We start from the raw sequence: 25,289 nt of genomic DNA, 5'->3' as shown, positions 1-25,289 counted from the left end.
AAGGAGGGCAAAAGCTGAGGTAAGAAGAGGTGAAGGAAAACAAAAGAAAATGTAACAACCACAGATCTTGTCCTGTATTCCCTTTGATCCTGCCAATGTTTTACTTCTTTATTCCTGTGTGTAGCAGAATGCAGTAAGGAAGAGAAATGGGTAAAGGGAATAAATCACAACAGGAAAAGAAAGCGAAAAGTCCACGTGTCATCTAATTTTTCCATTTTCCATGTGCTTGTTTTTCCTTTGCTGCAGTCCAACTTGTAAGAACCTGGGTCAGACACATAACAGAGTTTTTTATTTCCATCACCTGACTGACTCCCAGGGAGAATTTAAGCAAGAGATCCCAGTTCTTGTTTTCTTTGAATTCTTTGGCACTCCCCAGGCTGCCATAGAGATCTGTAGCAAAGAGTCCCTGTCAGCCAAAGATAGCAGAGTTTGACTAAAAAATCTTTTTTTTTCCAGATCTCTCTCTCCCTCTTTCTCTCTCATTTTCAGCTGTTGCTCGATTCCTTCCTGGCTATTCCTTTCCCATCTTCTTGCCAATTTCACTGGGAATCTGTTGTGTTTTCTGGGATTAATTTCTAATATCCTTTTTTTACCTACTCAAAGCTGCCCTTGCTACTTTTTGAATATTTGACAGGCGTCTGCAGGTGCAGCTCTATTCCACAATGTAAACTCATAAAATACCCTTTTGCTACACCTTACTGGTCAGACCAGGCTTTGCTGGTAATCACTGCAGCATCTCTGGAACAGATCATAGATGCTGTTTAGCAGCTTATTTGAGCACTGCAAAATAATTGTATGTGAAGTCAAGATTATCATCTCTCTAAAAGTGATGGCATTTAGATTTATTAGAATGAAGTTCCTTCCTTATTGGAAGTTGGCACCGACACTGGTATTACTTTTTCTTACTGAATGAAATGAAGCACTGGTAAGCTCAGAGAATTTACTCTTAAGATTTTAAATAGGGGAGGAGACCAAATCCTGTTTGAAATCAAGATAGAAAGGAGGATAGAAAAGAAATAAAACAAAGTTAGGAACTATCAAATACCCTTCCTTTCCTCCCTCATTACAGGGGAACTTTAAAATCTTGGTACAATTTAAAAAAAAGCTGACCATGCAGGCCAAAGAGAATTTATTTCTAACACAGTGATTGACTTGCTTCTTGCTAGGCAGGTAGCCTGAAATGAGCATTCTCTCCATGATTAAGATTTTAACAACATGAGGTGTTAAGGAGAGATTACCCTGAAGGGTTTCCACCTTACAGGGACTTTCCACAGGGAATAGGAGTTCTACAAGTTTTTCTGTCTTAACCAAACCCTGCTGCACAATTTAGAGCAGAACAAGGGGGGACAAGGAGCAGATGACCTTGAGGTAGATGCCTATGTGTAGTGCCTAGTGTAACCAGTGAAAATTACTACCAAGGGTTTGCCTTCAGATCAGAATAGAAACCTGGACATAGAGAAAAGTCTAGGTGGCACTTTTTTCAGATAATCAAGACACACCAGGAAATCCTGCTTCAGTCCCTTTTGTCACCTCTCAATTCCATGACCAAGCTATACTTCATGATAAACTCCAGCTGCACCAGACTACTTCAGTGAATTCTTTTTCTGGACCTAGAAATATTCTCCTGATGGTTTTTTCTCCTTCAGGATCCATCAGCTACACAGTTTCTAAAAGCTTAGATATATGTCACATGTAAGAGAAAGTTTCCTGTTCACCTCACCAACTAGTAGGACTTATAATTAAATTGGTAGTATGGAAGCTTTTTCACACATAAGCCCTAATGAAAGAAGAAGAAGCAGATGGACTTTTGGTACTATGTTCTCTGAACAAGTAGGGCAAGGTCACAAAGTCATGTTGTTTATTTTTAAATACCATACCTATAGATCATGGGTGTTCTCAGCTATTACTGTTAGAAGGAGAACTGCTGAGGGAGTGAGGTGTTTAAGATTCTATGCATTTACAAAAAATATATAACATTTAATTTCTCATTATATCAGTAAAGCTCAAACATCAAGACCCTGTAGCCTTGCTTGCAAGGACAAGCCTTCTTTGTCTGGCACCTAACTCAGAAAACTGTTTTCACTTCCTCAGGGTTATGGTTATGGTGCTTATTCAGGTCACATCTAATATATGTTTTTTTAATTTTTTTTAAAACTTTATTTTCTTAAATGTTTTTACTATTTTGCTTATCCTACCTTTTCATCTTTGCTACACAGACTCAGAATCAGCCACAGTTGAAAATTCTTGAGTCCTGTGTGGTTTTGAGTGTTTTCACATGCTTGTGTTTGTTGTGGACCACAATTATTTCAGTGTTCTTAGCCAAAACTGTTTCAGTAAGAAGCTAGCTTCTTTCAACTCTAAGTACTCACACTGCATTTAAAATAAAAAAGCATCATTTGGGGCAGGGATAATATTTTCATTTTCTGTAGTTAATAAGCCTAGCTGATTTTGTTCTCTTTTCATTCTGGAATGACCACGGTAGTCTCAGTAGATCAGAAAACAAAAAGTTCATGGCCATGTGCACACATGGGTTTTCAGTTAGCCAACCTCACAAAACTGTTTATTGCTTATTTTTTTGTGTCTTCCCCCTTTTTCTTGAAGGGATGGTGGATAAAATGCTCCACCATCTTCTGAGACACTTGAAAAAATTTGCCATCTTTGACACTTCTACTAATGTGGTTGTTTTTTTCCACAAAAGTTATTTAACTTCTCCTACTGCATGGATGACAAGGGAGTAGCCTGGAAAGTCTTCTCAGATAATGCCTAAATGCATGCTGACAACAATGAGCAGAACCCTTTTGATTAAAAAATGTATCTAAAAAGGGTGAGGCTGTCCAGCTGCTATACATGACTATGAATTTTGAACACCAAGCTGGGAGTATGATTCAATTAGTGCCTCCTGTGCCTCTCTTGAACTTGCACCCAAAAATATACTGTGTCAAAGAATAATCCTCTAAGAGTTTGGTGAAGGCTGGAGTGGTAGGCATGTGTTTTGCACTCTCTATTTCCTTTTAAGTCCAGTGGTTAGCACCAGATGTATGTGAGGACATGCAGAAAACAGCTTCCTGTGTGTATAAAAGTAAAGTACAACTTCTAATCTTTATGTTCACTGATTGAGTCTAGAAGCATCTAGCATACACAGCTTTGTGCAAAAACCCATGCAGTGGGACCCCCTAATTTAGAAAATATTTCAGCTTTCATGTTCTGCTTTGTTGCATTTTTCAGTCCTAATGAAGAAATGGTTATTCTTTACATACAATATTTCCTAAAATTAATCATCAGTTATCTTTGTTGGATATAAAAAAATCACATCATAGAAAGGATTGGTAGGAAGAGGGTGGAAAACATCTGTTCAGCAGAGAAGATTGAGAGGCTAATGAAATCCCAAAGTAAACCCTACAAAAGAAAATTTGAAGTTAAATTTTTCAGGGTGAATCTTGAATTTTCTTGCATTAAGCATTAGATATCTTGCAGCACTAAACTTTCTATCCATGCAAATTTCTCCAAATTATATCAGACCCTAATAGTTCTTCCATGCATACAGATGAATTTTAACATCTCTTTTTAGGAGAAGAGTAATATTGCCTCAATACTTAAGATCTGGTTTGACATAAAATCAATAGTAAAGTTATTGCCAAGTGTGGTTTTTCTGGAAGCCTGCTGCAATGATCCATCTTCTGCTGGATCAACACTGGGCTTCGTTCCTCATTCCATTAAGAAAATTACATTGGCTCTGACGAGCTTCCATTTCAATGGTGAGACCAAGCAAAGAGGTGTAATTATTTACAGCGTTAGAAATCTTGCTGCAGTTGGATCTAGTGGGGGAGGCTTTCTTGAGGAATACCTTGATGATGAAGAGACTTTATATACAAAAGCACTCTGTGTAATGCAAAGCCACTTGTCATTTTTGCAGCCTTTGAATGCTAGACAGCTTCTTTTGGCATGTTATAAATGGAGAAAATTTCAGTAGCAGAGATATTTCAGTTCAGAACTGGGATGTTTCATGGGAACTTAGCAGCTCTTCTGAGCCAGAGCGCTAATTTGCAGCAGTAGTGGCTTAAGATGGTGGCCTTGTTCTTCCACCAGATACCACAGCTCTCCCAGCAAAGATGGCAGAATAGGCAATCTGTCTTCCTGAGTCATGGCATTTCAGAGCTTGGTTTATTGACTTAGATGGCTAGTTTTATTTTGATGTACCAGTCTATAAACAGCAAGTTCCAAAGTGTCTGGCTCATAAAGCATATAGTATTAAGGTGCAGCAGCTGAAACAGTCATTGTTTTCAGCTGTGGGGCTCTTCAGTTGCTACTGCTAAGTGTACCACTGGCTGTCAATCAGAGGCTGTGTGCCACAGGTTCTGCACTCAGTGTTGTGTTAACACTGGCAATAATGTGGAGTCTCAGCTGGAGTGTGGGTTGTAACTTGGTAGAGGTATTAGAACTGTGCCTAATAGCTAAATTTGAAAGATTGTCCTTACCTTTATAGGCTTATTGCACCAATTTGATTATGACTCGTTCATTCTTGTGGTCAACAGGATGCAATGGAGTGATGAACAAAGCTGTGTCATGTAGCAGAAGTGACTCAGTTCTGGGTCAGTGCTGGATGGTCTTGGATGTTGTCCCACAGTGTGGCAGGGGGGATATTTATAAGAATATTTATGAGATGTATTTATAGGTGCTGGATGTTCCTGAAGCTGCACTGCAATACAGATTGAAAGCAAAGCAGTTGTTCTTCCATGTTGGGAAGTAGATATTGTGCTGTTGCAATTCAGGGCTGTACCTTTCTGAAGATGAATTAAATTATAATGAGCTATTGAATATATTATGATGGGACAGGAAATAGAGGAAATAGGGTCATCCTCATGTAAGAAGAGCTCAGTTTCATTTGAGTTCAGGATAGTTGTGGGAATATATGTGTGTGTACAATTGTGAAGTGAGAGGAGGGTGGATGCCATAGAAGGGATAGTAAAAGATTGTCCAGACGAAGTTATATAATTATGAAGGGAAAATGCAAGAGAGGGTGATAAAAAATTAAAGTTGCTCTGGATTTTTTGCAAGTGGCAAATACGGTTCTGTGATTTTTATACTGAGTCCAGAAGAGATGTGTTTGTAATCTGGTGTTGCCTTCTAAGGTGTTTCTGGTGCAGTGGTACATGACCACTTCAAGGCAGCTGAAGGCATTTCCTACATGAAAAAATAATCCTAGGAGCAGACCTGATCAACATGTCTTAACACTGTGGCCTGGCCTTCTTATTACTCCGTTGGCAACCACTTTGGTCATTTGTCCAGAGTTGACAAGTAACATCAGCAATGTGTAGAATGCGGGTAAAATTATCTCTGTCTGATACTATTTTCAGAAAAAGAGCTTAGAGCAAGGATTCCTTTCTCACCAGCCTTGCTCCAATCTATTTACAAAATAATAACACATATATTTAACTGTGCTTTACTGTCTTGCTAGCATAAGATATAGGAACAGATTTGGAAACAAAAAAATGAAGTGAAAATATTTTTAAGAATTCTGCTGTAGTTTTTAAATGATACCTGGATACCCTGACTTCCATCAGACTTAATTTGAGTGAAGTACTTCAAAAATCCCCTTTTGGTATCTCTCTCCAGCTTGTGATGTCTTACAACCATCTTTAAAATTAGGGTACAGGGGATTATTTGTTTTTCTCCAAACTGCCACAACTGCTGCACAATTGAGAAACCTTTGCAATCTAGATTTGCAGGTTATGGCATTGGGTCTGTAGTGAAATGTAAATGGCACAAGTAATCTGCATTTCATGGAACAGCACTTCTCTTCTGTCCCTTGCTTTATGGGTGCACTGTGGTTTGCTAAGGCGGAAAATCAGACAGGCAATACACAGATAAAGGTTTTCATTCTTGACACAACCAAGAAACATTCAGGCTCAGACATTTGCTTCCAGAACACACAATGTCAGTGTTGGCTTGAGGAGATCCAGAGTCTTGTGCAGCTGCTTGGTTGATCTGTACTTTAAAGAGCAAACAGAACACAAACACGTATGTGAAAAGCACATATTGGGGTAGTGTGTCACCAAAACTGGTGATAATTTAAGATCCATTTAAGAATCATTGGGAATGGTTGGATCTCTTCATCATTAACAATAAGCTCTGCAGCAAAGATAACTTTACATGAGCTTGCGAGGCTGGACATCACTTGTTTTATATTAACACCCATTTCTTATCTTGCTATTTGAATTCATTGATCCATTTCCCACATGGATACTATTACTTCTCTTTGGTACAATGCAGAATCGTTATGCTGGAGACTCCATGGAATCTGATGTGCTGTGTGTATGTCTGATAACATTCTTTTGTCCTCTAGGATGAAATGGAAACACCTGGTGGCCCAGATTGGACAAATAGAAAGACCTTTCAAAATCACCCTGGTGTATTCAAACTGCGGAGCACAGGAGGTTGGAGTACTGGCAGTGGGCTCCTTGCAGCTCAGGAACTGCTTTCATGGTATGCTGCAACACAGACAGGTTTGGAATGACCATACACATTCTCACCAAAATGGGGGACAGGATAGAATTTAGAAGAAAGATGAGTAACTCAGAATTATAGAACTAATTCTAGTGATCCTCTCTGCTTTTGAGCTTTGCTTTGTTTGATCTTTATATGGGAAAAAACCAAAAACAACTGGACTTATGCTGAATCCAAAAACAAGGGTGAAAAAAGTCTTTAGATTATTTTAGCATTTAGTATTTTTCTCTCTTAAATAATCAAGAACAGTCTACCTTGTGTAACCAAAGCCTTTTCCATACTTGGGCTTTATCTAACAAATCTATGAAGAAAAGAAACAGTTATCTGCTCCTGATGGGATCTGTTTGTTACTGCCAGGCTGAGAATTTGTGTCTAAAATGAAAATAATTGGAATGTAATTATTTTCTTTAAGGTCCTTAGTGCTCAGCTAAGACCTCAGTTTTACCTGGAGCTTACAGTTTTGTTCTGAATGTCTTGCAAATGATCCTCAGCGGCTGTGCAGAACCCTGCTAATGTCATTTAGGCTTCTTGGAAGTGCAGGAGTCTGTCAGCACAGGCAGTCTCAGGTTGGGGACATAATCATCTTCAGTTCCTGAATTTCATGAATTAATATAATGTTATTGTTTCCATTTTGCAGACCCTGTAGAAATAGCCTGGAATGTAATGTAAAAAGAAAACACTATTGTGAGCATGGTTTTGATCATATTAGAAATTTAATTCTAGTCATTATTCTTTTAATTTAACATGCTATATTTTTAATGTAATTTTTTTGACAGTCCTAGAGTTTTGAGGGGATGCATAATGCCTGAAGCAGTGTGCTCTCAGTCTCTAAATAACCTGGTGCATGTATCTGGCACAAAATAGTGTCATGAAAAATTATTTTTTCAGAGTGTGTACCTGGATTGCTGCAGAGGTGTTCTTTTCTCTTTCTTCTGCAATTGGTTCCCTAACTTTTACATTTTTTCCAGAGTGGTAGCGTCCCAATGTAACTTCTGTGCAGAGCTCTGCTAAAGGGCAGCATGTCCATAACAGGCCTGAGCACAGCCCTGCATCCACAGGACAGGCTGGGAGCATTGAGAGTTATGCTTTTGGGAAACATCTGACTTAAAAATCATGTTCAGCCTGGTTGATGGGTACCTGTGAAGTCAGTCAAATGCTCCCAGGCTAGAACTGACTAGACTAGTTAGGGTGCATGACTAAAATTTGTGTACAGCAAGCCAGCTTGCTGGGGAAGCAGCTTCCTCATGGGCTGGATGCCACAGCTGGAAGCTGGCACAGAAATGAGTCAGCAGCCCAAGCGCTGGTTAAACTTGAGCTTCAACAGGGCATAGCAATGTATCTGGAGATAAGTGGGTGTCCCTGCCTCCAGCAGCAGGGTGCCATGCAGCATGCCACAGCTGCCTGGCAGGTGCACAGTCATGTGTGCAGAACTGAGGAGCACATCACAGTAGGAAACTGCTAGGCCCTTCATTAAAAAAACCCCAAAAATTATCTAAAGATAGAACAAACAGATCAAAAGCAGTACATCAGAAAGAGAAGGGCAAAAAATTTTGTCCAGGAATCTCACGCTGGATAGAAACCTACATGAAAATAGCAGAGATTTATTGTATGAAGGGCAAGGTCCTACAAGGTCCTGTGAAAACTAGTACACACAAAGGGTCATACTCATCCTGTCAACTCATCTCTAGATATAGTTCTCTTTTTTTTTCCCTATTAGATAAAGAAAATCAAGACCTTTTTGTATATGACAAAGGCTCAACCTTCCCCTGCTTTCATGGAGGCTGTGTCAGCCACCTACAGATCTGTGAGTTCATCAGTGATTGCCCTACCAAAGAGGAAGGAGTGAGGTGTGGTGAGTATGTGGCATGACACTTCATGAGAACCTTCATTCCATTAGAAGAAATAATTTAAAATACAAAATAAGTTAAATTGATCCCATCTTTAGATTAATTCAGTATTTCACCTCCTGAATTAATTTGTCCAATTTATGCTAATTGGATACCAACATTCTCTTTGAAAAGTCACCCTATAAAGAACCAAATGGATTTAAAAAAAAAAATGGTTTTGTTTCTTAAGTATTGCAGTAAGGAGCTCAATGACCTTCCCTTTACAGTTACTGCTACTTCAGAGAAAGGGAAAATTTTATTTACATGTCTGCAGGTGGGTGAAAATTTCCTTCTGGACCCAAGATCTAAGCCTTCCCTTCAGGAAAGGGTATTAATCATCTTTCCACTCTTAGTTACCTACAGTGTCACAAATCTGTTCTTCCAAGATCCCCGTTCAGGAATTCTTGCACATCAGGACAGAAAAATCCCCTAACAGTGTATGAGCTGCTAAGAATTAATTTTAGCTTTAGAAAGTACAGTGGTGATTTAAAATAATCTGTTGATTTGCCTTCCTTTAAGTGGACACAAAACTTTGTGATGCCTGCAATTTAATATGTAGCAAGACCTTTACCAAATTTGTGGCTGCGATTTGCCATTCCTGAGGTTACAGGGGCTGCAGTTTTGCCCAGAATTTAGAGTAGGACAGCACAAAAAAGACTCAAATGTTTACAGAAGCAAAGTGTTGGCTTTCTAATGGTGACTCTGGAAATAAATGAGACCTATTTTGATAGTGTAGCATATGTTGGATAACTTGGACAACAATGGATTTTCACTTTTGTTTTTGTTTGTGTTCTTCCATAATCAAGTTGCTCCTATTTTCCTACTTTTTCTTGTTCTCAATTGTAGACAGTCTCCCAGAGGGTTCACATTGCTCATTTGAAGAAGGTCTGTGTGGCTGGACACTGAATGAAACCGCAGCATCTTCTTGGTCTATTCGGGGCATTTCCAAAATGATTGAAGAGGACTCATTTATAGGGTCTACTCTGCAAGTCACTGGTGGTAGATTCTTTATTGTTCTCTCTCCCACTCTGTGCATGCATGTACACAAGAGCCTTGAACTTAAGTTTATTTAAATAGGTTGAATAATTTTGGCATCATTGCCAAATGAACTTCAGCATCAGTATTATCTGTAACAACTTCAACTTTTGAACATGACTCAAAACTTTATAATAAACAAGTTCTGCAAAAAAGTTAACTCAAAACTCTCAGAGAAAGGATTCTCCTTCATCTTTAAAAAATTGTATAAAGCATATTCTTCCATCCTCCTCCCTCTTATGAGCTGCTCGGCTACAGAGCACCTCAGCAGCAATATGATAAATGCTGCATCACAAGGTAAAAATTGCCCAACAGAACTGCAGAACTGTCAACTTGCTAAATAAGAAGGAGACCCTCACCTGTTCAGGCTGAAAGTCAGAAGTGTTAGTACACATGAGTCTTGCCTCACAGTTCCCTGCCAAAATGAAGGGTTTCCATACAAGTATCCTGTTTGTCTCCTGAGAGCTTATGTAAGCTCTCTCTGGAAATCAAGACTGCAAACAAACTCTTCCAGCCCAGTGTTTTACTCAGCAAGGGTCATTGATGCTAATGTGTAGGAATTAGGAGTGTAGATTGGTGTGCACCTCTCTATGGGAAGACCTTGAGTGGTCTCTGAGGTTTACCCACTCACATTCCAATAAGGGGTTTGGGGTGTTGACTTTTGTGCTGCTAAAATCTACCAGACTATTTACTACAACCTCACCAACAGACTTGCTTTCAAGCCCTGCTTACACCTACATATGCTTTCATACCTACAGCAACATTAATAATGTTAAATTGTTTCAAGTGATTACACAAAAAAATAAGAGATCATTTTGTCTTTTTCACTTTTGTGTTGACAGGACACTTCCTCTACCTGCGAGCAGACAGCACTCAGACAAGCGGTATGGCTAAAGCTTACAGTACCAGCTTGCCAGCCAGTCTTGCCACTGAAGACTACCAGGTGTGTCACTCTGTCTAAGCACCTTTGTGGAGTAAATCATCAGGCTGTAGGCACCATTTACACAGTTAGCCTGTTCTCCTGTCCCTCTGCACAACACTGGAAAGCAGAAGAGCTGGCTACGCTGCCTAGCTGGCCATTTGTTCAGAACTGGAAAGGGGATGTGAGGTGCATCCCCAGTAAGTGAAAGCAGAAGCCCCAAATCAGTTACTCCTTGTGGAAGACTCCCCAGCCTGGCTGTACCACATAGGAAGAGTTACTGAGAGGTAACAGCTAAGTTGTATGGGGCAGCCAGTGTTTGCAGAAAATGGAGCTGTCTGGCTGGGCCATTCATTCTTTTAGTATATCTGCTGCATAGATTTTTCTTCATAAATTCTACAATACTTGTACAGGAGTTAATAAACTTGATAGTTTCACTGAGAACAGGACTGTGAAGTTAGAATGCATTGGATTTTCCAGAAATAGATGAATATAATAAACTTCTGATCATATTCTTCAGGAATTTCATAAGGTTAATGCAACCTGGCCTTGATAAAATCACACAACTTGCCTTGCAGCTCTGAGATGCTGGAATAGAAAATATTAAATAATATTATAGTCATAACACTTAGGAAAATTAAGCTGCAAGTTTGAGCTGGAGTCCAGTCTTGCTATGGGAAAAAGAGAAAGCTTTGATGTCTCCTAAATAGAGCTGGGAAAATAAATACGGTGCAGGTGCCAGAAATGTAACTTTGGCATTTATATTTATTTATAAATCCAGGTAAAATATGCTGGGTACAACATAAACAACAAAATAAAATGTGATTGGAGATAGGTTTACAAAACCAGGAGAGGAGAAGCAGTAGCTGTTGGTTATTGTGCAGAAGCCACAGGAGATTCTTTCCTCCACTGGCAAGGATTTGAGGCCACATTGCAGGATCAAGGAACTTCTGTGGTTGTTCTTTGCAGAACATGTGTGTGCTCCCTTTCCTGCTAGTACTGGAGCTCTCTGTAACATTAAGAACAGCTGAATATTCACATTAGTGGTAGAAATGGCAACTTTCTCTTCCTCTGTGGCAAACTGGAAGTGGTTGTTTCAAAGAAAGAGGACAAGTCCTGCTTCAAAACATTCTTTGGCCTGCTGATTTTGTTGCTCACTTGTCTCGGGGGTGCTACAATTCAGGTGGTGCCTATGAATTGGAGCAGGTAGATGGACTGAGGTTTCCTGCCTCTAGAGACCGTTCTTGTTTTAAAGGTATCTGGGCAGGACAGCTCTCCCCTCAGAGAAGACAATAACAAGGAAATCAGTCCTCTCACCCAGATGGTGTCAGAGGCTGTGGATATTGTCATCAGTGATTGAGGAACAGCTGCCCAACAGGAGTGTCCGTTTGGGTCTTTGCTGAGAGAATTCTGTGCTAGTGACGGTGCTGAGTCAAATACAGTCAATGACTGGAAGCTTAGTGATTTCTGTCATTAAAGAATTTGACCCAGATTCAGAGGTTTTGTGTCTCAAATTCCTAGGGACGGGAGAAATTACTACTTTTCCCTTTTGTCACAGATTACCATTCTTTTCCTCTTCTTCCTCTGTTACAGATTCAATTTTCAGTGCATGTTTTTGGAAGCTACAATGGTACAGTCTCCTTCTCTCTCAGGGAAGAGATAAAGGGAGCTCCAATCACCTTGCCAATGTGGGAAAGGGCAGGGAGCTGGAGCGACCACTGGTTTCTCATCACCTTACCGATGCCAGTGCTTCAGAACCGGTAAGAGCTCCACTGTCAGCAGCCAGAGTTACCCCTATAGATTTAGTAAATTGTTCCTGTCTTTGTTGTGAAGTGTCACTTTCATTCCTGCCTTCTTTCAGAGCTGTTTTAAGTGACTCTGCTTGCTCAGGAAGTATTCTGCCATAAGTGCATATCTTTGTGCACATGCATGGCTTAGCTCAACACAACCCCATGCCATGTGACAGCACTTCTATGCAGCCTCAAACAGTACTTAGGTTTTGGGAACAGCAAGCATCTGTACTAAAAACCTTTTAGCAATCTGAGCAAGCCAGTGTACTTACAGGGGCAAAGTGCTCCCAGCAGGGAAACAGCTGCATTAGAATAGCTGCACTTCATACTCCCATAGTAGAAAACACTCACATGAGTCAAAGGCATGGTAATCCCACAGTTCAGCCAATAGAGCTGTCCAGTTTAGGATCAATGTCACTGTGGCCTGGGCAGCTGGAAATCCTTCATTGCCACATTACTGATGCAATGATTTCAGAAAAAGACTGTTGCCCAAATGAGCTTTACACTAAAGTTTTCATGGGTTTAAATGTAGAAATGCAGTGCAACATTGGTTTTCAGATGAAGTGAAATGTTGAAGTTTTAAAGAATTTCAATGAAATCAAATTTAATTCAGGCATTTCTTCTCCCTCACCTGGCGAAACTCAATCTCAAGCCATGTAGCTGGTGTTGGTAGCTGGTTATTTTGCACAACATAAGCTTTTATTTTTTTCAATTTCTCCAATCTGTTTTTTTTTTTTTTTTTTGGTGGGGGGGAGGAGGGACATTTGGTTTTGGGGTTTTTTTTGCGTATTCCTGAGGAAGGCTTGTTTCACATGAAACTTAAGGAAAAAAAAAAACCTCCAAAGTTGTGCAGTGAATATTATAAATGTTGCTCTACCTTCTTTCTGGTTTAATTTCCTGATTATCTTTCAGTATTATCAGTATTATTTTTGCCTCCTGATTACCTGTCAGTATTATCACATGTTCACCATGCACACATTTGCCATGAATGATTCCTTTAGGGTAGGATTGGTCTGCCTGCTAGCACTGTATTTAAAATTCGTGTCTGACACAATCTGAAGCCCTGTGGATTAGTATCTGTTAGTTGTGAATATGTAGAGTGTGGCCAATATGTAAAGAATTAGTGCAGAATAGCTCATTTCTCTGAGCACTCCACTGTGGACCTGTCTGCAGCAGAGACCAAGGGGCTCTTCAGAGCTATTTAAGAACTTCTGCCTCCTCTGATTACAATCCCTTATGCTTGTTCCCTGAAGCCTCCAATTTCGGTATTGGCCCTTAATTCCAAAGCAAAATTAATCTTATGTGGCAGAAGGGAACGGACAGCAAGACACTTTTTTTGAGCACTAGCCAGAATGGCATGAAAAACAAATTGATATTCAAATGTTCAAATACCGTAATGTTTGAAAAAGTTGAGCACTTAGGCAAAATGAAAGCTGTAGTTAGGTTATGCATGTATTAATTATTGCAGTCTATTTCAAGTAGTTCTGTCTTGTTTTACTTCATGTAACCTTTCTGTATGACATTTTCAAATTTAAAACTGAGTGGCATAACAGCGATGATCATAATGAGTAAGGATGGAACTGTTCAGTCCAGAAGGCAAATCTGTACCAGCTGTGATAGTCAGGTGACTTCCAGAAGTAATAAGTTGCCATTTGCTACATTGATCTGTAACAGACACAGAACAAGCACCCATTGAGTTGAAGGTGCTGAAGCCATTTCCCCAAGGGAGGAAAACCTGGTCTTTGTGCTCCTAGGACATGGGCTCTGTCCCAGTCCTCTTGTCTTGCTGTTTCCATGCTCTATTCCTTCTGTCCTATCTGCTACTGTGTGCACTTGTTGCCTTTCTTCCTTGTTTTCATATACTTGGTCTCTCTTTTGCTTCAGCCTCCCATTTGGGAAACCGTTTTATCTATCGCATGCCTCTGGTTGTTATTTCCTTTCTGAAATTCTCCCTGCTTCTTGTTTACATCTCTCTTCTAGCAGCTGCTATCTTTGTGTGTTGTTTAGTTTTGGATTTTTTTTAATTAAGAAGTCTGAATCCCTTCCCTGCACTTCCTTTCTTCTCCTAGCTATCTCTAGTGTGCTTTCATTTCAATGCTCCTAGACCTACAGTAAAGGTTTATTCCCAGTACTCCTGTTTGATTGGCTATTTAATTCTCTCTGTAGATCTTGGGCCCAAATCCCCTGCACACCAAGTCTAAGCTCCTCTGCTGTAAAATTCCCAGTGAGCTCTCAGTCTCTCTCCAGGATAACACCTTGTTAACTCTGGATTCAGTTTAGGCAGCTTTTTTTTTTCTTCTGTTTGGCCAGAATCAGCAACAGAAAGGAAAGTTGGGGAAAAAAAATGTTTATCTTTTTATTTGGAAGGGTAGTTCTCACCTCATGTAGCTGAAGCAGGACTGACATGGACGATAATAGCACTGCGTGGAAAGTACTATTTGCCTGAGACTTTCAGATATCCAGGGAAGAGGAAACTGCAGGATTAAAAAAAAATGCAAGGCATAGAAATGTCAGGGATTTAAAAATTTCAAAGCTGTTTTCTTAAAATTTTAATTGATTCTCATTCATGTGAAAAAAAACACCCTCATGCCTGATACGTGGCTCTCTTCCTCCCAAATTTCAGATCCCTCTTCCAATACCTAGTAGCACAGAGTACTTAAAAAGTTACCAGCATTTTTGAGCATGGTCAGAATCATGAATCCCTGCATTGCCTCATCCTCAGCACTCACAAAATGTTTTGACTGCTAGAAAAGCCATACCAAGTCACCCAAAATAGAAAAGTTCAGCCTAAGTGACTTTAATGTTAGTGAAGTTGAAAACAATTGTAAACAGAGGTGTGTGATAAACATTGCTGGACAATTTTACTACAGTTTGGTATATAACATCCTGAATGACTATTCTGTGTATTTATGGATGTTGTCAGCTTTCCTTGGTAATGCAAGCTCTAGCAATGCTGCGCTTGGGTTCATTTTTAGTGCACATTTTGAGCTGGCATGCTGTTTTTCTGTATCCCAAATATTTGGGAAACTCCTGTTCTTCTCTAGCTATAGGAAAGTGCTGTACTTTTCCCTGGTTCCTCAAGGGGATGGTAGGCAGGAGTAAAGTGGGCAGGAAGGGGACAGACCACACAGCAGGAAGAGTAGGCATGAATTGAGATATAACAAGTTGCAGGCCATGAGCTGCTTCATGGGGCCAGAAGTTGAGAAACCTTAGCAAAAAGAACACAAGAAGGACACAAAGGCTCTGTTTAGGTAGTTTTTAGCAACACCTTCATCCAATGAATTTATTTCTTAGGAGAAAAGGAAGACAGTTTGCTGATCAGCCTCCCAGCTGGGCATCTAGCTACTTTGAAAAAATGCTTTTGGTGATTGGCTGACAAATTCACTGACTTGGCTCACACACACAAGGAGAAATAATGCTACCAGAAGAAAACCAAACAGACAGATGACCAGACAACAGAGAGCTGGAGAACATAATTTGTTGGGGTCAGCAAAAAGAGATTAATGAACAGGAACTCTGGAAACCCCTCAGGCAAAGACAGCACTGAGTTCAAAAGAAAATTCCTTCCCTTTTTCTGAAGTTAAGGGGAAGGGGAGGCATACAGAGCCTAGAGGTTATGAAATGTCAATTCTCATGCACTGGAGGTGGGGAGGAGCTGTCATTTCTCAAGGTCCCCCTTGTACTGATCTGCCCCTGCTTGTGGAGCAGAAGCCTACCTTGCAGTGCAGTGCCAGGGACCCTTGTCTGCTCTGTCTCCATGGACCAGACACAGCAGATTGACCTGACCAAGGGTATAATGCCACATGAGTGCTGTAAGTAAGGGGTAGGATGGGCTGCTTTGCCCATGCCTGTGGGTCCTGCAAGTGCCCTGGTTCTGGGCTCAGGGTGCTCTGACTCTTTCCATCAGACAAATGGGGGAGTTATTGTCATTTTTCAGCGGACTTACACACGAGGTTTGAAAACACTCTTGCTAAGCCTGGTATTGAAGAGGAGGGTTTCTGTAAGAAGGGGATCTAATGAAAAATTCTTCTAACACCACAGCTAAGAGGTCATTCAAAAGACCCTTGATTTGCATTTGCTGCTCTTAGTCTTAGAGTGCTCAGATCCTGAAGGTGTGGATGCCTTCATTTAAGCACAAGGGGTCATTCTTGAGTTGGGGTAAAAGCAGTTTATCCCTAAAGATTTTTATGCAGCAGTGCAACTAACTGTGGATATCAACCAACATTTGGTTGGTGGGTGGAATGCACACACATATTTTACTGCCACTAATTTGGGACAAGTGTGTTCCTAGGCTGAATGATTAATGTGTTAGGCAGGTCAGTGCTTGATCTCTCATAAATCATCATTGAGCTTTACCAGAGACAGCAACAGAGGTCCTGCCCATATGCTTTTAATAAGCTCTAAATGGACTGGACATCAGACATCTGTTTATTTCTGAAATGTAATGAAAAACAATTCAGTTCTATCCATTAGAAGGAGATCCTTCAGCTCATTTTCTTTCTTCCTTGTGAATTCAGAAGGTAGCAATACACATGGACATGACTAAGCTCCTAGATAAGGAGCACCTGGTCATAGCGGAAAAAGATGAGACAGCCCAGGGAGCTAAATCTTCAAGGAATTATGGCTGAAATTTATAAAGTCCTACCCTTCTGAAATAAACTCATATCACCTGAGTTACACTGGCTGAGGATCAGGCCCAAGACATTTGGATATTCTGCTCAGTGTTTATCTTTTTGGGGGTGGAAAGAAGAAGATATTTTTTACCCCAGTCTAACTCTCTGACTGTTTCTGGTAATGAATATGGATGGTTGTTTGTGTATAACAATTAGTGGGGGCCAGTTGCTTGTATGTATGTGCAGATAGCATGGGAAGTAAGGCTCTCGTTCTTGTTCCCCATGAAATGTGAAATTGTGTGAATGTTGTGGCACTTACAAAGGGTTTATATGTGTCTAAGATTTAGAGCAAGCCCTTTTGGCTGCTCAGCTGGACTTGCCCGGAGGAAAAATTCTAAATAGCGATGATGTTTTTTCCATCAAAAGGGAACATTGTATTTTTAGGGAGGTTGTTTGTTTGTTTGTTTTGCTTTCCCCTCTCCTTAGTCCTTTGTTAGTCTTCTCTAAAATATCTGTCTTATTGCAAAGGTTTCAACTGGAACTCCTGGCAACCTGGGGCTGGAATTCCCAAGCTGACATTGCTATCGACAACATTACATTTGGCCTGGACTGCTTCACTGACGGTGAGCCACAAATGTCACAGAATCCCCCAGAAATGTAGGTAGTGTAATCAGCATCCCACAGGTCCAAGACACATGTTCTGTTCTCCCCACAGAGTGTGTATGGATCATTTGTGTCACCTTTGTCAGCACAATGCCATTTTATCTCAGACCTACTGAAGATTGCAAGTAGAGGCAATTTTACTCCGTGTCAATCTCCCAGTGCTCTTTCTTTTTTCTCTAAACTGGGATATTCTGTATCACATAGTTGAGACCTGTCTGTGTGTCTTGGCAAGAAACACTAAACTTACTCCTTAGCCCTAAATGGAGGGATTACATCACACTCTTTTTCCACAGTCCCTGCTGATTTATGCATCCTGGTAATTGATACCTGAAACAAATTTGTTAAAGTCAAAGGCAAAAGTCACCATATTTTTTGCAAAAAAGAAAGACAATAACGGAGTAAATTAACCTTCTGACAATAAAATTTAGATTACTCCAACACGTTTGTTTTAGTCTGTAAGGAGGTGCGTTAGCTATCACTGCCAGGTATATAACAGCTTTCCTTTATATAACGTGTCTGACAACAGTTCCAGAGAAAAATGGAGCCAGTGCTACCCTTTGAAACATGTTAGCAGGAGTTGTAGTGGATTTTCTTAGCAGACAAGGGAAAGAATTTAGGTACTTGTACTACTTGCAAATATTAGAAACTGCCTTCTTTTGTCCCTGGGGAAAAATATGCTTCGTTGCAAAGGAACTGGAAGATTTGCAACACTTGCATGGTGAATTCTGTTGCAGATAAAATGTGGGTTGGTGATACGGTGCCACTCTACATGTCACTACACTCAATATGTCAGCATTTAGGGTCATAGCATGTCCCTGCAGTGGCTACCTGTAGCTAACATAACATGTGGGAAGGCTTATGTCAAAACAGATGTGATAAAAGCTCATCAACAGAAGCCACTATTCCTTCCCATCTTTTTCTGGTTCAGTGTCCTGTTCTCTGTCCCTTTGTTCTGCAGGCACTGAAACCACTCTTCTATAAAATGCTGAGTATGCACAGTTTCACTTGAAATTAAGACGAAAAGCTGGTCCTTTATGGTAATTTCATTTTTTCACTCCAGCTCTTTACAGTCCTCTCTCCCGACCTCCGTGCTAACAGCTAGTTTTGGAATCTTGAGAAAGCTGAAGGGAGCTGAAGGGACTCCAGATGCACTTGGGCCAGCTGATGTGCACCCAGCTGCTAGAGTTTACTGCTCTCAGATAGACCCTCCAGTTTACCCACAGACATTTTGCTGGGAGTGGTCTAGGTATGCATCCTTAGGCAAACAGGTGGGGTGTAAATGCCCCTGCAGCAATGTTATCAGAGCTTGTCCATCAGACCACCCAGGCTACTCCTTATTTTCAATTGGGATGAATTGCACTGATGTCCAGGAGCAACCGGACTTACCCCATCTGAAGGCACGACCCAGGGATGTGTGAGTCATGCAGATGAAACATAGCACAAAGGAAACATTTCTCAGAAGCCTTGCACTTGCCCCTGTTCCTTGAATCCTCTTTGCAAATTGACATTTTCTCGCCTCTGAGACCAGCCCCCTTGTATTTTTCTTCTCTTGACTTTAATTCAGTTAGGTTACAGACAAGCCCAGCAGCTCTGCTGTGTTTCCAGTAATGAAATTACTTCTCTCTGGCAAGGACAGGTTTCAGATGTCAGAGACAGAGCCAATTAAAATCCAAGCAGTGAGTTCTTTTCATGAGGGCAGCAGGAAGGATGTATGGCAGGAAGGAAGGATTTGCTGCTTGCTAGGATGTAAATATTATTTTCTTCATCTATTTCAATTTTGTAGTTCAACTCTCTACAAAACCCAGTGCTGAATGAAAGCACTGTTTCTGTATGCAAGATAGGAAAGAAGGTGAGGTTTTCCACAGACCTTAAAATTGAGAGGAAAGGTTCAGTAAGATTTAAGTGAACAACTGGGTAGTGAGGGCAGCTGAAGACACATCAATAAGGACAAAACCCAAACAGACCATTCTTTAGATGGCAGCTCCTGGGCATTGACAGATGTTTTTCCCTGTGGAAAGGGTGAGGTGAAACCACATTTTGGCTTATACCATTACCTTGTGTAAGACAGTGTCACAGGCTGGATGGCATGTCTGGTTCATTGTGAGAACTTCAGGCAGACAGGCATAAAGATATTCATAGTTTCAGTGAAATAGTGCTTATATAGGAAGAGGTCTGAATTTTGAGTGTTTTAACATGAAAATGTGGACTAGCACAGGAAATAGAATGCTGATAGCTGAGTTGCCCTTCTCACTGCCTTTACTATTATATTTTGGTGCTCTTAAGCATTGTATTGTTCCAATTAAGATCACAGGTCTGTGGTCTGTCAAACTCTACTGCCCTGGCCTAGAAATTTCAGTCTGTGCATAATTTTTGATTTCCCAGAAGATTGCTTTATAAATGGCAAGACTGTCCAAAGAGAGCTTTTGTACAGATTACCTCTACTTCTTGATTTTAGAGTCCCTGATCCATCAAAGTCTGATTTTTAGAAGTATTGCAATCATCATTAGTGAGGTGGGATCTCTGAGGAGACCATTCACACTTTGAGGATCCTGTGAGGTATCTTACTCTGATTAGTCTCAGCCACCAGATCTCTATCTCCCTTTTCACTACAGTCACAGAGATATTGAAGCAGTGAATGAGTGAATTACTTTAGCTCTCTGCTTCCAGAAGATTTCTCTTTCTCCTTTACACTTCCCTCTGTCTCATTTCAGTGGAGAAATCAGTGTTAGCTAAAACCTGGAAAGAGGAAGTCTGTGCTTTTTGCATTTTTTTATATAGATACACCTTAATATGGATTAATTCTTGTTCCCTTCCATTCACTCTACTGTCAACATGTTGGCTGTTAGAAGAGGAAGTGGAAACTAAAATAGACTGAAGCACCAGCCCCTGTGTCCCAGGCTAGACTAGGTCTATAGAAAATGCCACCTTACAAGTTTGTGTCTGACAGTGCATAAATCAGCCTTTAAAGCGTTTAGCAGCTGGTGTGGACAGGCCACTCTCAGCCCATGGTGCAGCTGATCTGCTGCTTAGCACGGAGGAGACAAAGTTTCTTATGGAGAGCAAAGGTTTGAGACTGTTTGGAAAAGGAGGAAAGACTGTTTGGAAATGAGGCATTGCCTTAAGATACTCATTGGGATGGGATGCCACAAAAAAATCCATGCAGACACAAAGATCAGCTCTGTTTCAGAGAGTGATTTACATTCCTTTGCTCTGGCAAACATAACCAGGCTTCTGGTACATCGCTAAGTGTCTGAAACTGTTGTGACCTTTGGAATTTGTAATTCAGTGCAGGCCTTGGGGAACATCTTTTCTGGCCATTGTATTTTTCATTCTGTTTTCTTCCTTGCATTTGATTAATTTCATTTGTTTTGGGTTAATTTCATTTTTCACTGGCTTGACAATTTCACCCATTGAAGTTCTCCATCTCAGTATGAGCAGAGTGTGTCAATACAAAGCTTTCTTTTGTTTGCATGCATCAATGTGCTTTCAGTCAGACCTGGGGGGAATATTCTCAGGAGTAAAAGCTCAGCAAGGTCTCCATGCTTCAATTAGTTATTTGGCCTTTCTGACACAGCTAACAAGGGTGTTAATTATTGCTATTTAGAGCAGTGGCTTTGTGGCAGAGATAATTGTCCATCTGGAACTGAGTGAATCTCTTTTTCAGTAGAGCATCAGACAGCTGTTAGATTCTCACAACTGGAACAAATTGAAATATTTGTAATGTTTTTCCACTGATTAAAAATGTTCAGTATTAAATCAACTGAGAGCTCACAAAATGGAAGGAAGCCTGCCCTTTTTCTTAGAGATTTTCCAATCAAAATATTTGCATAAAAATGGGTAATTTAACTATTGAAACAGGATGCTTGCAGATTATGAGGCAAGGGTTCATTATTACTTTCCTGCTGTAAGGCAGCATTGGTGTTGAGGTGTTCTCAACACATTCAGATGATTTGGATCAGCAATTGATTTTAAATTCCTCCTCTCTGAGAAAGGGCTGGTTTTTAAAGGCTTATCTCAGTAGTCAGAAGTGTATGGTTTTGCTCTGTGATTTTCAAAAATGTTTGTCCAAAGATTAACAGTTTGTGACAAGGGTATGTTTCTGTTACTTAACTCTGTATGTTAGTGAGGCATGTAATTTTATTTAGTTATTTATTCTCTAAGTGAGCTCTCAGAGGCTCAGAGTTGGTTGCTGAGGTGGGAGTGATCTGTTAAGCTGGGTTATTTGCCATGACACTATTCAGAACCAAAGACAAGGATTTATGTCACCACTTTCCTTTACACCTTCAATCATTTGACTGTCCAGAATTGTCACCTGCCTGTTTGAACAGCAGAACATCAATACTTGGTATCTGTTCTCCCACACTACATTTTTCCTAAAATCTCCTATAATCACAACTATGGGAAATTGCAGACCAAGGAGCTTTACCTGCATGGAGTAACATGGAGGGTCTGTGTTCATGTGAAGACCCACTGCCTTCAGCACAGATAAAAATAGCTTACCTAAGATATGGGCTCAAAAGAGTAATACAAAATTATGATTGTTCAAAACACCTTTCTACCCAAGGTAATATTTACTTATCTTAACCATACAGTTGTATTTAATTAATTCGTGTAATCTTTAAATTCTCTATTGCTCTCTTCTACCATCCTCCCACCTCTTTCTCTGTTCTACAAACTATTACAGGAAAACAATGGAATCATTTTGGTGGGAAACGCCAGTACCCGCGTGAGATTAGTATCCTGGATGAACACCCTCTGAACCCCCTGGAAGAGCCCTCCCTCCCAGGTACATGATTCAGTACTGAAAACCTGTCTCTTGGCCATAAAAGGTGACTCCCTTCCTGTCCCCTGTGTGTGATCTGCCTTCCTGCAGCAGTGAAGCAACTATATATAATCCAAAGATGCCAAAGATATGGAGTCTGTGTCAGGTAGTCCCTGTTTGGCTATAGGCAAGCAGTTTGCTGGAGCCCAGCTCACCGGCCCTGAGATGGCAGGTCCTCTTTAAAGAAAAGCAGAATCTCTTAAAGTGAAAACTGCATGAAGTTTGTATGAAGCTGCATGGTTCAGATTTGTAGTGCATGGAAAGGCAGCTTAGGAACAAAAGGCATAGACCTGTACAGAAAGTTGGGAATAGAAAGAGTGCTGAGCACTGAAGCTGAATAAAATGAGTGTAGAAAAGTGGTGTAAAGATGAAAATCCAGAGAGAAGTAAGTAAGGATGAGGAAATACACTGAAGAAAAAAATTGAATGAAAAAGTAAGAGAACAACAGAACGCGGGGGACTAATTTACTGATAGTGGTAGAGATTGCCACTCTGGAGGACAGATAAGAATTGTGTGGGTGAGAAGCGCTGTCTAAAGGAGAAGGTCAGGAAGTGAGGTTTTCTTGAGGCTGTTTTATCAGCCAACAAATACCACTGTGTGACTGTCCCAGCTCCTAAAGGCTGTGTCCACCTGGAATGTGACAATCTGTACTGCTGTCTGTTCCCATTAGCTCAGGGGAGTGCTGTAATGCAGCTGAAACTCATACTGCATTGATCCATCTGCATGTTCACAGGATATTGTCTGTTGGGGATAGTTTTGCTTGCCTTTTCCTTTAAATAAGATTGGAATTTTTCTTTTAAAAGTTTGTTATTTTTACCTCTATTTTAATAATTCATCTCTTAAACAGTTCTACTTTTGACCCTGACTTTTGTGCATAAACTGTATCACATAGTTTTTCAATATATTACTGAAAAGTTTCATTCTTAGGCCTCATCTAATTCAGTGGAGCAGATGGATTTATTTGGGTCTTAGAAAATGGGTGCAAAATAGAAAACATCCTTATCTGCTGCACCGTTTAGAAACAAAAGAATAATGCTTAATGAGAACCAGGATAGAAATTTCCTGGGGAAGAAGGGTCCCTACAGATGGTAGCAAGAGGCTGCTCCCTGGCAGCTTTTGCTGCCACAGGCTTCTTGTGCAAGCCTGAGACAAATCTCTTCAAACTATAACTGTGTTTCGTAAATGGTCACTAGCTGTAATGACAGATGTTTTCAACCCTTGTCTCTGTGTACATGGTTTAGTTCTCATTTGGAAAGTTGAGCATCTTCTTGCTTTAGACTGGCACTGAGAAGAGGAATTTGATCATATCTGTGAGACACTTGGATAAACCCTTTCTTAGAAGTTCAGTCCCTCTTCCCTTTTCATTTCCCCCCTCACACCCTATTGATAAAGTTTATCTTCAGCCCATGACTTATCAAATAGTGTGTAGGAAATAAGGGGAGAGAGGAGAAAACAAACAGTAACCATAAGAAAGCAGTAGTTGTGCTATGACTAGAAGAAAGTAGGTATAATCTGAGAAATGCAGGCAAGCTCACATCTGACTCAACTCTTGCTATTTTGCTCACAGGGGACACAACTGTTGTTCTGTGGTGGTTCTCAACATGTGGTGCCAGTGGTCCCCATGGACCAACTCAAGCTCAGTGTGACAGTGCCTACAAGAACAGCAATGTGTCAGTGACTGTGGAGAAGGAGGGCAGGCTCCGGGGAGTGCAAGTCTGGAGAGTGCCAGCCACAAACAGATACAGGTGAGGATCAGTGTGTGCTGGGGGACAGCCACCCTAACTGCTTTTTGTTTGTGGATTTCCAACAAGCACAAGTGTGGGACCACCTGTACTGAGTAGGTGGAGGGGACAGTGAAGAAACAGGAGCGGTAGATATAAGGATAAATATCTGATCTACTTGTGAAGCATGGAAGGGTGAGCAGAGATGTAGAAGAGATCAGAAGAGGAGTAGAGGAGAGAGAGTGGGCATGCAGCCAAGGAGTGCTGCCATAATCTCAGTCCTGTAGCCTTAGACTTCTGGCTGTACCAGCTCACGCTATTTGTTCCTGCAGTCTCTGTTTCCAGTACTCAGGTGAGGGTTGGTCTGTCCTCTTGTGCAGCCTACCTACATGGGACTCAGACAAAGAATAGTCACAAGCTGCTACAGCAGGGGAGCCTGCTCAGGAGAAATGTCTGCTTGGAAGTGAAGGCTGGGAGACATTGCAGATGGATTTATTTTAGGGATGAGAATTGTGAGAGCTGTTTCTTCATTTATTTACTTTGTCTTGCAGGATTTCTGCCTATGGAGCAGCCGGGGGGAAGGGAGCCAAAAACCACAATAAGCGGTCCCATGGTGTCTTCATCTCAGCCACCTTCCACCTGGAGAAAGATGAGCTGCTGTACATCTTAGTGGGGCAGCAGGGGGAGGATGCCTGCCCTGGGGTGAGGGCCATGAAGCACATGTGGGCAGAGACCTTGCAGATTCTGTGGGTGGCTTGGGGTTTGGTGATAAAAGATAGAAATCCCAGAATCCAGGCAGGAGACAGGAAAGACTCAATAAAAGAAGTTAGAAAGAATCTCAAAACAGATATAAAGAACACTGAAAAGAAAAACAATCCCAAAATGCACAAATATGAAGCCCACAAAAACTTTGCTTTAAGCTCCTCGTGTTTGAAATAAATTCTTCATCAGCTCTCTTGTGCTTATTTTAAACAGGAAGCTCATAGACAAGAGATGTGCTCCGTCTCTTGTTTTTCCACAGTCCAGGGTTTTTGCTGTCTGCCAGGATTTTCAGAAAATTTACTGTTACTTATGGAATCATCCAGCAGTGTTGTGGCTGCACTGTGTTACATACTCTCTAGGCTTAGAGACTAAAGCCTGAGTCCAATGCCTACCAAAACCAGTGAGAATCTTCCTACTAACTCCAGAGGCCCCTGAATTAGGTTTTTGTGATGATAAAAAAACACTCAAGAGAAATGGAAATTGGTGACATGAACACTTATGCGTGTGTCCTCACAACGCTATACCAAATGATCTGAAAGTCCTTTGGTCACTTAGGCTCAAAAACAATCTCTTT

General features: G+C 40.8%; 1 protein-coding gene across 1 annotated transcript in view; it reads left to right on the top strand.

The window, feature by feature from the left end:
* The window catches only part of LTK (leukocyte receptor tyrosine kinase), a 50,385-nt gene that overhangs the window by 5,538 nt on the left and 19,558 nt on the right, over positions 1-25,289 (top strand). Inside the window, exons 5-13 of the mRNA XM_059474888.1 lie at positions 6,344-6,483; positions 8,222-8,356; positions 9,237-9,389; positions 10,268-10,368; positions 11,938-12,104; positions 17,276-17,370; positions 22,095-22,196; positions 23,800-23,977; positions 24,505-24,655. Coding sequence (XP_059330871.1) covers positions 6,344-6,483; positions 8,222-8,356; positions 9,237-9,389; positions 10,268-10,368; positions 11,938-12,104; positions 17,276-17,370; positions 22,095-22,196; positions 23,800-23,977; positions 24,505-24,655 — 1,222 coding nt within the window. The remainder of the gene's footprint in view (positions 1-6,343; positions 6,484-8,221; positions 8,357-9,236; positions 9,390-10,267; positions 10,369-11,937; positions 12,105-17,275; positions 17,371-22,094; positions 22,197-23,799; positions 23,978-24,504; positions 24,656-25,289) is intronic.

Source organism: Ammospiza nelsoni, chromosome 6 (genome assembly GCF_027579445.1).
Source record: "Ammospiza nelsoni isolate bAmmNel1 chromosome 6, bAmmNel1.pri, whole genome shotgun sequence".
NCBI lineage: Eukaryota > Metazoa > Chordata > Aves > Passeriformes > Passerellidae > Ammospiza > Ammospiza nelsoni.
Note: the sequence above shows the minus strand (reverse complement) of the source record. Positions and strands in the feature narration are given on the sequence as shown.